We start from the raw sequence: 13442 nt of genomic DNA, 5'->3' as shown, positions 1-13442 counted from the left end.
TTACAGATGTTATACAGTGAAAATTAGCCTCTTGACTTAAAGATAAAACTTCACATATTTTCTTCATAAATGTTTTCAGTGTTTTAGGTGGGAGAGGGAACAGGTGGGAGGGGGGGAATAGAATTAGGGGAACGCTAGCTGGCTTTCTGCCAAGAGGCCTCACTGAATGTGGGTTTGCTGTACTACAGCGGCCATGTTCCAGAGCCTGGTCCTCGGCTCTGTGTAAAGATGGCGTGTGCAAAGCAGATTTTTTGCAAGTTTTCAAATTGGCCATGAAAATTACAACTGTCAGGGGAACCAGAGATGCATGTCTTCTGGCCAGAGTGCCCGCTCCCCATAAGCAAGCCAGGTCAGAAGGCTGCTTGGTGAGCAAGGGAAGGAGGCACGTGGATCCATGTTAAATAGTATCAGATAGCAAGGGCCTGATTGAGCCAACTGCCTGCTTAGGGTTGCAGGCTGGTCAAGGCCTCAAGCCAGGACATGCCTCTTACTGGCATTTCTGGAAGCAGCTACCCCCACTCCTGACCCCTTAACTTCCTGTTTACTGTCTTCCAACTTGATGAACCCCTTTAAGAGTCAACTTTGTCTTTGAATCTTTGAACAGATGAACACATTTCACCGTTGTGGCCAGTACTAATGGCCTGCTGTCTACCCCCTTCTCCAGTGGCTGCTCCCCAACCTTTAGGTTGAAAGAAATTCTTTGGTCATCTGTGATTTTGCCAGTTTACAAATTGACTTTCATAATTTCGTTACCAAAGTACTAATTCCTGAATGCTTGGGGATGCCTAACTTGTCACCATTATGTAACTTCCCGATTTCTTAATGACCCAAATGTGCCAGGCCTTGTGCTTACTCTTAACTTACTAAAACTTCATCAGAGGGGCACCTGGGTGGCTCAGTGAGTTAAAGCCTCTGCCTTCCGCTCAGGTCCTGATCCCAGGGTCCTGGGATTAAGCACCACATGGGGAAATCTCTGCTCAGCAGGGAGCCTGCTTCCCCCCTCTCTCTCTCTGCCTGCCTCTCTGCCTACTTGTGATCTCTGTCAAATAAATAAATAAAATCTTTGAAAAAAAAAAAAACAAAACTTCATCAGAATCCTGTCACCATTTGTAGGAGGGGAAACTGAGGTTTAGTGAGGTTAAGCGACTTGGCCAAAGTCATGTGGTGACTAGAGTGGGTGGCAGAGCTAAAACTTTACTCAGATGTGTTCTGATCCCCAAACCTATGTTCTTAACCACTACACCAAAATATCTATAAGTAATCCTGATTTCTTGTTTAGAGAAAAAGCAGTATACATAAATTCACTGAAATGCTTAACATAAACTCATAAGCTTAAAATCCCATGTACTGGACAATAATATGCAGGTTTTTTACATAGACAGCTTACCAAAATATTAGAACCTTAAATTTTTCATTTCAAAGGCATTAATTTTTCATATTTAATAAGAATACCTGGGAACATTTAAAGTTGAAATTTTACATAAGCCCAATAAAAAGTCAAAAGAGTTAAGTATGATTAAAAAAATTTTTAATGGTTTATTTGGACTTTAAAAAAAACATTTTGGGGGGGGCACCTGGGTGGCTCAGTCAATTAAGCATCTGACTTAGGCTCAGGTCATTATCTGGGATTGGGCTCCGTGCTCAGCAGGGAGTCTGTTTGTCCTTCTCCCTCTCCCTCATACCCTCTGGTCATGTCCTCTTTCTTTCTCTCTCAAATAAATAAATAAGTTCTTTGAAAAAAAAAAACATTTTGGATATTTGGGAATAAGACCTAATTAACAAATAAAAATTTTTTTTTAATTCAAGAAAAATGCTAGGGCTTCAGAAACTGGCTTATTGTAGCAGATGGAACTTGTGTATGCTTCAGACACCCTGAGTGTGTCTTGTTATTTTTGTTTAGTAGATGTCTAAGATATTTAGACATTGAAGGAACGCCTCAGCCTGCCATCTTCTGGGAGTCCCAATAGCCCTCCCATCATCACCTTCACACCCTGATTGCTGTTGGGGTTTATATGTTCTACTTAATTTTTCAGCCTTGTCTTTAGCCATGATGGTCACCTTCCGATTCATCACCACCCTCCTGGTTCACATTTTCATCGCACTGATTATCGTGGGACTGTTGTGTAAGTATTTCTTCTTGATGGATTTCTTTTGTATTAAATGAAAAACCTTTCCATTAAGCATGAAACTTAAAAGTTGACATTCCTGAGCTATATCGGTTTGAGAAAATCTCTTATCCAAGCCTGCCACCTTACATACGAGAAAGCTCAAAACCAGAGAGAAGGGACTTGCTTGTGTCACGCAGATAATAGCCAAGTTGAGGCCGGTCTGTGGTCTCTGCTGCTCTCTGCTGCCGTAGAGATGGGCCTGCCAGTCCAGAAATCCTGGCGGCCATACCATTAACAGATGACTCCAAGGCTTGTTGGAAAGAATGCCTGCTTTTCCAGAATGTCTTCTGAACTTTCCCATCAGCCATTAATATGTAGGTCCCCATGCAGAAGCTCCCACAATCTAAAAAGATTCAGGCCCTGAGCTGGGGCACAGTCCCAAAGACCCTCCCCTGTACCTGCTGGTTCCCCTTTTGTTGCCAGAATGTGGGTCCATCTAGGGGTTGTCAGGAAAGGGGGTCTGAGAGGTAGGGGCACGGAGGAAGTTCAAGGTGGCAGCTGTTTACCAACTGGCATGAGATACTGGAACTTTTAATAATCGATATGACTGTAGGGTTTCAGTCCCCTGAATTATCAGCTCTGCCCTCAGTAGCTTAGAGCCCTACCGCTCACAGGTGCACAGTGCACCTTGCTGGAGAACAGTCACAGCAACCCATGATGGATCCTTTCCCATCTGGGACAAGTAAAGACCAATATGACCTTCCTCTAGTCACTGTAGGGGTGTTGTAGGTGGCGGGTAGTGCTTAAACGGAGGGCATGTGCAAGGTCAGGCTATCCACCCAGACTTGGAGTGCCACATGCTGACATGGCGGTTCCCACGGGGCTCGGCACCCGGGGAGCTCATCAGGCAGTTTAGACTTTGGACTTTAACCGTGTCTCCCTCACTGCTCTGCCCATGCACTTTCCGCTCTGCTCACACCCATACCCGGTCTGTAGGCTGGGCTGACAGGATGCACCTGTGTTTGGAATCCCCGCTCTGTGCCTCCCAAAGACAGGCAGCCACTGTGTTGGGGGAGGGGGTCCTTGGGGCGGTTACCCTGGCCAGCTTCTCTAGAGGGTCAGTTGTCACACATAAAGCCCCGGGCCTGTGGGACCCACTACCCGAGCCAGGCCACCCCATGTGTGGTCCACATGCTGGAGGCGGGCGGGAGGGGAGTGCGGGGAGGCCGGTTACCCGACGTGTGTGTGTGCTGAGTTGCCCCGGTGTTTTGCTTTCTAGTTGTCTGCGGTGTCTTATGGTGGCTGTATTACGACTATACCCATGACCTCAGCATAGAACTGGACACAGAAAGGGAAAATATGAAGTGTTTGCTGGGGTTTGCTCTTGCATCTACAGTAATCACGGTAAGAAATGTCCTTCCAGCAGGAGGATAAGTAGCCCGCTAGAACTCTGAGATCCAAATAATTAGATTGTAACCAAGAACAACTAGAATTTGGGTGTTGTTTTTTTTTTTTTAACCTCTGAGTGTGCATACATAATAGTATGGTGAATGTACATACATGTTTAGTGCGTTCTCTTTTTTATTTGCAATACTCCCAGAGGACTAAATCAAAACCTTCCGAAAACAAAAAACAAAACAAAACAAAAAAAAACAGGAAAAAAGGTCTTACCTTCTTCCCAAGTCATTTCTGCCAGTTCTCAGAGGCTAACGTGTTACTTGTGATGATTCATTTTCCTTGAGCACAGTAGAACCATTTTTGCCCCCAAGTGGCAGTAAGGTGGACACTGGAGGGGTTGGGAGGGAGAGACTTACAACAGTTCCTGTTTCCTGTTTGTGAGGAGCCTCCCCCTTCCAGCCCATGGGTGCTCTGCCCCCTCCAGGGTGTGGTGGCTCCCACTGCCCTTGAACACAGAGAGCCCTTTATTTCCACACCTGCTGGCCACTGGGTGATTTTGGTGTTCAGACAACCCGCCTCCCCTGTGAATGCCCTAGTTGAAAACCGGCAAACAGAATGTTGAGGTAGCAGATACCGGTGGTCAGGGAGGAGGGAGCTTAGAAAAATCATTCGGGTCACTCCGTGGGGGGCATTAAAAGTGCTAGAATCACAAGGCCCTGGAGGGGGGCTGGGCTGATTTTCGGCCACCACAGCCATCCTCACGGCCCTTGCTGGCGTGTTGCTTACTCACCATTTGTGGATGGGCAACAGCTAAGGTTTCCACAAGCCCTATAATTCTTCGGCAGGCGCAGACTCTCTCAGCGACCCAGTTCTCTGCTAAGGAGAGCCTTTGGCTCCCACAGTCGGTAATCTCCGCATTTTCTCCTTTCTAGTGAGGTTTCAGGTTTCAGGTTTCTTCACGCGGAATGCATCTCAGGGAGCAAGCGTCTGACTAAGGAAAGTTCCTGATTTGTCCTTCCCCAGGAAGGGGACTGGGCCCACAGCTGCTGCAGGGCCTTTGAAGGAAGCTGGAGGAGAAATGACCCCCTGGACCCCAGGCCAAGGCTGGAGCTGTTGGGTAGGGGGAGTGGGTGAGGGGGAGAGCCTGCCCTCTCCTTAAGCCATCCACAGGCTTGCTTTATCTCCACACACTGAATTTATGGCCACCCGGACTCCAGAGTCAGGGGTGGCCTCTCTTCACTGAGTGTGAGGTGAACGAGAAGGAAGGCTGTGAAGGCAGAGAGGCTGTTCTCACTGTGTCTGTGAGGGCTCTTCAGGGGCTGGGACAGAGGGGAGAAGCAAAGCACAGCTCCCAGACCATTCACATAGTACATTTGTCACCGCTGCTTACTGAGTTCCTTGCTTGCTGGGTGGGCAAGTCCTCACAAGAGCTCTAGATTGTCCATTGCCATTTCCCGAGCCCCTCTCATGCACTGGGTCCTGCACTAGGCAACAGTTAGCAAGTTACCTGCCCCCTGATGAGGTGAATTAGAAAGCAAGCAACAGCATGACATGGTGCCTAGGAAAAGACTTTAGCCTTTGCAGTCTCAGGTGGGTGTTCAAACCCATGGCCCACTACCCACTGTGTCACCTCACAGAATGGCTTGGCCATAGGCCTGGGTCTCCTCATCTGTCAAATGGGAATATTCCTGCAAGGTTCCATGGACTTCCCTCCTCCCTAAGGAGCATCTGCCACAGAAGCTCAGCGTTCCTATAGAGAGCCACCCGCAATGCTCCTGCCTGGAGACCTGGTACTGGGGAGGCAGGGCTGGCTATAGGGCAAGGGGGTAACCCCGCCTGAGAAAAGCACTCTTCACCTGCTGCTTCCCCTGCCAGCCTGGCTTGGCTCCCACAGGACCCGGGCACAAGGTGAGAGAAGGAGGATAGGGAAAATCATATTATGTCCTCTAGTCAGGGACCACTTCCTGTCCCCAGGGCTGGTGTCCAAAGAGAAAGAGGAGTTAGCCGCCGCCCCTCTTCTCCCTCACTCTACCTTTCTTACCCATTATCTATATTGTTTCACAGAAAGCACTAGCGGTGATGGAGAAAAGAGGGTGAATGGCATTAAACACACATGTCAGGGCATCAGCTTAGGAGCACAGGCTGAAAGGCAGCTTCCAGAGGCTTCGAGCCCAGAATAGTGAAGTCAAGACATGACCCCATGGTGCCTCAGGCCTGCTGCCCAGCCCAGCCTCACTCGCACCCCCAACACCATCCCCAATAGGTAATGCTGATCCCTGCGGAGACTGGGGAGAAGGTCAGGTAGCATTGACTCTACACTTCTAAAGAACATCCTTGCAGTGTCCTTAAGCATGTGAAAGGATTTTTGTATGCATGCATATAACTTGTAAAACACACATGCATTTAAATACACAAGTGTTAGCTTCCCACGTGGGAGCTAGAAGCCAAGATTATTTACCTAGAGATCATATCATTTTGCTTCATGAAAATTTTAAGTAAAACCAAGGAAAGGTCCCTCTTTCTTGTTGATAGTAGTAGCCTTCAAAAATGCAGAGTTGGAAATGCCTACTTCGCCTTTACGACTTGGGGTGACCGGACATGTTCAGCTGGGGCAGGAGGCCCTGCTCCCAGTTCTGGGAGCTGTTTTAGTTTTATCCGCCTTCCTTCAACTTTCTTCCATGGACTGTGAGATCCTTCGGGTCAGGAATGCCTCAGCCCAGCTAGTAGAGAAAGGGTATCTTGGGCTAAAGGAATGGCACACATGGGGTCACGTGGACACAAGAAAGACCCGTGGGAGGTTCGCTTGGCAGAAGCCCAAGAGGCAGATATGGGGAGGGGCCATGCCAGGAAGGCCCTTATCTGGGATGATGATGACTTTGATCTTTACCCAGAAGCGCAGATAACTGTTGAGGGATTTTGAGCTGGGAAACAACATCATTGACTCTACCCTTTCAGAGATCGCTTTAGCTGTAGGTTAGAGGAGGGAAGGGGGTAGGGGCAGGAGCCAAGGGGATTAAAACAGAGGCCAATGAGGCGGTTATTAGGGCACAGATGGTTGAGGATAGGACTTGAGCTGTGATCAACTGTGGATCACAGACTGAGAGATCTAGGAAACTGAACACAGGTAACTGGGATTGTGCTGGGCACCAGGGAGGGCTCTGCTCTTGGGGAGCTTAACCTAATGGGAAATTCATACAAGTAAACATTTGCAGTAGAAAATGCCGAGTGCTACAGTTGGGGTAAGTTTGAGATAATATGGAAACACACAATAGAGGAAACTTACCTATTCTTGGAGAGTCCAGAAAAATTATGGCCACTGGAATCGGGAATCTAGAAGAAAGGAGATTTTTGTGTGAAGATAATGAATTTGGCTCAGGACAAGATGAATTTGAGACATTGTAGGATATTCACGGCCTGGCCAGGAACTGATGCTTACTCACCTAGCACCCAGAGAGGGGTGAGGCTGGAGGTTCTTCTTCTTCTTCATTTTTGTTTTTGTTTTTTTTAATTTATTTGAGAGAGGGAGAGCATGAGCCAGAGGATGGGGGGTGGGGGTGGGGCCAAAAGGAAAGGGAGAAGCAGACTCCCTGCTGAGCTGGGAGCCTGATGCAGGGCTCGATCCCAGGACCCTGAGACCATGACCTGAGCTGAAGGCAGATGTTTAACCAACTGAGCCACTGAGGCACCCCAAGGCTAGGGGTTCTTGTTGGAAATGAACGTTCTCAGCCTCTGAGAAACAACAACTGAAGAAGTAGAAGAGCCAGAAAAAAGCAATCACAGAAGTGAAGGGAGAAGAAAGTTTTAAGAAAAGAGGAATGGGGGGCACCTGGGTGGCTCAGTGGGTTAAGCCGCTGCCTTCGGCTCAGGTCATGATCTCAGGGTCCTGGGATCGAGCCCCGCATCGGGCTCTCTGCTCAACAGGGAGCCTGCTTCCTCCTCTCTCTCTACCTGCCTCTCTGCCTGCTTGTGATCTCTCTCTGTCAAATAAATAAATAAAATCTTTAAAAAAAAAAAAGAAAGAAAAGAGGAATGGACAGAGACTTGCATGTTGTACTCTGGGTTAGGGTGTGAAAGTGTGGATGGCACGGGGAGACTAATCTGTGCAGAAGCTCGCCTGTGAAGGGGAGATGGCCCATGGTTGGACTGGGGTTGGGGATGAATTTAATACGGAATTTACATGGAGGGAAACTAAAACCAAGAGAGAAAGCACAGAGGGTTGCTTGGAGACATAATCACTGCCCTTTCCCCTTATACTTGCACTCCTTGCCTTTTGCAGTCCTTGAGCATTCTCTGGGTCTCTTGGGTATTGTGGGGAGGAGATGAGGGACAGAAGAGGGTTCTCTGAACCTAGAGGACCTTATGTGCATTTTCTCTTGCTCTCTGACCAAATCTCAAGTTCCGTTAGGGCCTGGGCTGTGTCTTGTTCACTGTTAGAACTGCAGGATCTCTCATAGTGACCAGCACATAGTAGATGCTCAATTAGGATTTGAACATTTTTCTGTTCAATTATAATAAGAATAGTGAGTAGCTATAGAGCTGTTTGCTGAGATATCAGTGAAATATGAAGGTCTACTTGAAGTTCTTCTCAGTTCTTCATTATTTTGAGTCATTTATTCTAACCCCTTTCTCACCAGGTAGTTCTGCTCGGCTTGATATTTGTCCACAGAAAGAGAATAAAACTGACAGTTGAACTTTTCCAAGTCATAAATAAGGCCATCAGCAACTCTCCTTTCCTGCTATTCCAACCACTGTGGACTTTTGCCATCCTCATTTCCTTCTGGGTCTTCTGGGTGGCTGTGCTCCTGAGCCTGGGGACCGCAGGTAAGAGCTCTGGGTTCCATCACCTTGGAGTTGGGCTCGGAAGACCCCAGCATTTTGGAGCCATTGGCCTGTTTTTATAGGGACCATGGAACTAGAGGTGTCTGATGACAACAGTGATGGTGCCAGGGCTCTGTCATGAAGGAAAGCAGGAAAATCCTTTTCCTCTTCTACACTGGCCTTCAAGAAACTGGGTTTGTTTCAAGAGAGAATAAATTCGGTGGGGACTGAAAGAGCTTTCGGAAAACCTACAATATGGGGCACCTGGGTGGCTCAGTTGGTTAAGCGGCTGCTTTCAGCTCGGGTCATGATCCCAGGATCCTGGGATTGAGCCCCACATCGGGCTCCCTGCTTAATGGGGAGACTGCTTCCCCCTTTTTCTCTGCCCTGCTGCTCTGCCTACTTGTGCTCTCTCTCTAAATGGATAAAATCTTAAAAAAAAAAAAAAAAAAGGCTACAATATGAACAAAAGTCTCTAGAAAGAAGGATTCAGATTTTATCCACGGCAGTTTGCCAACTTCTCTCACCTCAGACGATCAGTACTCTGACAGGAGTACCAAAGAGTAAGTTGCTTTCTGAGACCATCGCAGACGGGTAAGAACCACAGCAGATGGCAAGTCAACAAGGCTAATAGGATTCCTTACTGTTTTATCCAAGTTTACGTTGTCCTCGATCAGCACCAGTCAGATCTGTAAGAGCAACTGCTGTGTGGTAGATTCTCTTCCCTCTCTCTGGAGTCAGCTGACCCTTCAAGATGGTCAGTCAGTAGGCTCCTTGGGAGGCATAGCCCCTACTTCCGGCTCCAGAGACGCTGTGGGAGCACTCTCTCCTGTCCTCTATAAGTTCTCAGCAGACCTACAGTGAACTCAGAATAATTACCCAGGATGAATCAGGACTATAATCAGTCAGGATGAGGTGTGTCTGGGAGTCACAGAAGACTCAACCAACCAGTGACTTAAATATGGTATGAGGTCATTTCTCTCACATAAATGAAGTCCCCAAGGAGGAGCCTCATGCCAGCATGGTCCTCTAGAGATGGAGGGCCTAGGTGCGTGTGTTCGACTTCATCTCAGCACCTTGTGGCTGATCTCCTCTCCCACTTGCTTCCATCCGGTAGCTGAAATGGACACTCAGGCTCCAACCGAATCCTACACCAGGCATTGGGTAGGTGGCAGGAAGGAAGATGAGTGTCCCCTCCCTCGCTCAGCCCTCCTAGAAGTCATGACGGCACTTTCACCTCCACCTGACCAGCAAGAGCCTTATGACACAGCAGCACCTTCCTGCGAGGGAGGACAGGCGGGGGTTTCATTAGCAGTTAAAAAATTAGAGGTTCTACTGCCAAGAAAAAGCGAGAACAGATGTTGTGGGACAGTTGGAAGTCTCAGCTAGAACAACACTGAACAGCTCTATTTTGCTCCCTTGAAGCAGTCTCCGTCACAGTCAGAAAGGAGGGCAGTGGCCTTGGGACGTGTGGGAGCACAAGCATTTGTTGAACAGTGCCCAATTCAAGGCTGCATGCCAGGAGTTTTCTTATGTTCTCTGCTTTAAGCATGGCAGTGCCCCTCGTCCTGTGTTTGTTATGCTCAAGTTCCAAGCAAGAGAATTGAGGCTCTGTGTGCGCACTCTGTGGAAGGTCACCCCATGAGGAAGTGCGAGGCTCTCTCTGGTTCCAGAACCCTGGGGTGGAGCCCATGTGCACTCTGCCATCTCACATCCCCGGTGTTTGGGAGACAGAGGGGGCCTCCTCAGTTGTCTATCAAGTCAGAGCAGTGCTGTGGCCACAGTAACTGGCTGGCAGGTGTGGCCTGAGCACAGTGTTATGTTTGGGGTCTGTGGTTACAGGACAATAGGAAAGGGCTGGAGGTCGCAGCCAGGGTGGGCTGGGAGTGACGGGTGGCCGAGGGCGGTGGGGATGGCGCATGGGGTGGTGGACGGTGGTATTGGAACCCTTGCCCTAAAGAATCCCCAGAGAAAGGGTGATGTCATGGAAGTATGACTCAGGACCAGGGAAGGACCTTCCATCCTCCTCCAGCCCCTGGGGCATAGCCGCCCCTCCTGTCCTTGTGGGCTGTGAGTCTGGCTGAAGGACTGTGCTTAACCCACCATACTTGGGGGCAGGGACCATTCATTTGTTCTTGCCTTTTACTTCACAAATGTTAGGGGAACACTGTGGGGCCGAGGCCCTGGGCAAGGCACTGGGGAGGAATGGTGTCCTCTCCTAATAGCACTTAGAGTCCAGCAGGACAGACTGACAATGAAATGTGTGCTCTTAATGAAGGTTGATGAATGTCATGATAGGAGAATTTTGGGGAGCTCCTAGAGCATGGGAACGGGGCTCTACCCTGCTTTGGGAGTCAGGGAAGGCTTCTCAGAGGATAGGCTAAAAATTGCCAGATCAGAAGATAACAGAAAGAAGCCCAGGGGGATTCACTAGGGGTCACAAGCAAACCCAGGAGAGGACCTGGTCACAGACGACACAGGGAGAGAGCCAGTCCTGGGAGCTGGGGGTACAGGTGGGGAGGAGCATATCCCAGGGCTGACTCAGGGGTAAGCGGCCAGTGGGGTGTCCCTTTAGTTCCCTGTTAGGCCCAAGTTGTGCCCGGGGCCCCAGGGGCATGAAATGGCACCTGCCGCAGAGCTGCAAGCAGGAGAGGCAGGAAGACAGGTTAGGGGATTCTGTGGGGCCAAAGATAGCACAGCATTCTGGAGCCGTCTGGGAGGCCAGGTACTAAAGTGTGGCCATTCTTTGTCAGTGGATGGAGGAAACCAGGCCAGAGGGTGAGGGACAGAAGGGCAGGAAGGAAAACCAGGTGCCTGGGACCTGACGTAGGCATGCGTGCTAGCAGACCTTCCACTTTACAGGAGAGGAGGTATCGCAGAGAACTATGTCCTTCCCTCCTTCCTGGGCTCGGGCATCCTAAACACCAGACTGTCCCCTTCAGCCACCTGACTCTCCTTTCCACTCACCTGTGGGCCAACTCAGGTGCACAGAATTCCTTTGTTTTCAAAGAACTTTTCACTCCATGCCAGAGCCACCGCTCTGGGTCTGGGCGGGTCGCTTCTTGGCTTCATGTCATTTTGACCTTCAGGAGACATCCCAGCTGCACTTGTGGGATACTGGGAGCTGCTGTCTGAGCTTCTGAAAAGAAGCTGATGTGGGTGATCAGACGGATTGTTTCCCCTCACATCCCCTCAGGGAATTATAGAACCTTCCAGTTGTCCAGCTGGTGCCCAGTGTGGCTGCGGTGGTGGGGAGTGTCCTCAGTGGATAATAGTTGGAACTTTTTATCATGTCAGGTGGCTGAATGAACTGGTATTTTGGGGCACCTGGGTGGCTCAGTCAGTTAGGCATCTGCCTTCGGCTCAGGTCATGATCCCAGCGTCCTGGGATCAAGCCCTGCCCTGGACTCCCTGCTCAGCTGGGAGCCTGCTTCTCCCTCTCCTCTGACTGCTGCTCCCCCTCTTGTGCTCACTCTCTCTGTCAAAAGAATAAATAAAATCTTAAAAAAAAAAATAAAAAAGAAAGAAACTAAAATCTTAATGTGTAAAAAGGAAAATAAAAATTCAGGAAAAAGTGAACTTGGGTGGTTTTGCCCTGATGAGCTATTTCTCTAGAGGCTTTAAATCAGTCTCTGAGCTAGTTGACAAATTCTGGCTTATTTGGGGATCATTTCAGCAGACTGAATTAAAGCCCTCCACCTGTGACACTGGTTAGCCATTAGAAACTGCCTGCCACCAGCCATGTGACAACAACTACTAAAATCCAGTAGGGAAAAGTGAAACTGTCATAACCTTGGGAAGCCAGCAGGTGCAGGTGGCAGGTTGGAAGGAGCCCATGTGGGCTCATTACACCATTAGGGTGGTCTGGAAACCCCAGAGTCGACAGTGGAGGAAGCCTGTCTTGGGGGAGGGGGTCACTTCCCCTCCCGGTGTGCTGCAATTAGAAAGGTCATCACAGGGATGCAGTGGGGCCAAGGGCCATGCCTGGAATCAAGGGACCCAGGATCTCGGCAGGGTCTGGCCTTCCTCCGTGCTTCCCTTTTCCCATTTTGGCAATGGAAACTTTACGGGGATGTGAGGAGGCTGAGATGGTACCAGAGCTTTGCTTTGCAAATAAGGGCCTATATATGTTCCTTATGTTGGGAATTCCTGTCGCCTAGAGTTTCTGGTACCAAGCTTCAGCTTTACTCTCTGCCCTGCCTAGCATATTTGAGAACACAGTTTCAAAGAAAATTGTCTTTTTTAAGTTCCGAGACATCTAGAAGATAACATCTCCTAGCAGCCCAGACCTGTCCTAGGAACAGGTAGACGGAGCTTGCACAAAAGAGATTTTAAACAGTCCCTGCTTTTTTGAAGTTTATGGGCCCTTTGGGAGGGTGCAAAGGAGAACAGTCTGCAGGGACATCCATGCCTTTGCACCTGCCACGCCTTCATCTGGAAACATCTCTTCACAACCTGCACCCCACTCTCTACCCCCAAACCGCTTGAAAATCTAGTCATTGTCCAAGAATGGTTTTGAGCATCGTAGTTCTTAGAAATCTGTCTGTAAGTTCGCCTGGCATACTTAGTATTGCTTCTTCATTTTCCTTGCATTTTTTATACTCTTCATTCTTTCAACAGCTCTCCATTGCAGCCCTGGGAACTAGAGATATAGGACAGAACTCCTAGTGAGTGGGCAGAGAGGAAATAAGTAAATATTTGTATGTCAGATGGTGATAAGTCCTACGAAGAACAATAATGCAAGACAATGACTCGTGTGTTCCATCCCCCTGGAGTATGGACATCTTGAGGGCGGGGGCCATGTCTTTTTCTTTCTGGGTCTTTTACCCCAGTGTGCAGCCCCTCAGTGAGTCAATGAGTGTATCGTGAATCAGTAGGTGAGTTCGCAGCAGCTCTGTATTAAATGAGACATATACTTAGAAAGAACTTGGTAAATTACAGACTCAATGGCCGTGAGATTTTCTTCTCTTTTCCCTTCCTCTTCATGCTGTCAGAGCAGAAGCTGAGCCGGTGGGAGACATAGGCAAGAACGGATGTCAGGAGGACACTTGAGCCAGCTTGCTGGAAGAGGACAGTGCACAGAATGACTAGAAGGTTGAGCCCTTCCAAGTTGGACCT

General features: G+C 48.9%; 1 protein-coding gene across 6 annotated transcripts in view; it reads left to right on the top strand.

Annotated features, from left to right (window-relative positions):
- The window catches only part of SLC44A3 (solute carrier family 44 member 3), a 113937-nt gene that overhangs the window by 38686 nt on the left and 61809 nt on the right, over positions 1-13442 (top strand). For all 6 annotated transcript variants that reach the window (XR_007126606.1, XR_007126605.1, XM_047725767.1 and 3 more), the window contains 3 exons: positions 2034-2123; positions 3388-3512; positions 8141-8327. Coding sequence is in view for 4 of the 6 variants with exons in the window: in XM_047725767.1 (XP_047581723.1) it covers positions 2034-2123; positions 3388-3512; positions 8141-8327 (402 nt within the window). In the remaining 2 variants the exon portion in view is untranslated. The remainder of the gene's footprint in view (positions 1-2033; positions 2124-3387; positions 3513-8140; positions 8328-13442) is intronic.

This window comes from Lutra lutra, chromosome 4 (genome assembly GCF_902655055.1).
Source record: "Lutra lutra chromosome 4, mLutLut1.2, whole genome shotgun sequence".
Classification (NCBI taxonomy): Eukaryota; Metazoa; Chordata; class Mammalia; order Carnivora; family Mustelidae; genus Lutra; species Lutra lutra.
Note: the sequence above shows the minus strand (reverse complement) of the source record. Positions and strands in the feature narration are given on the sequence as shown.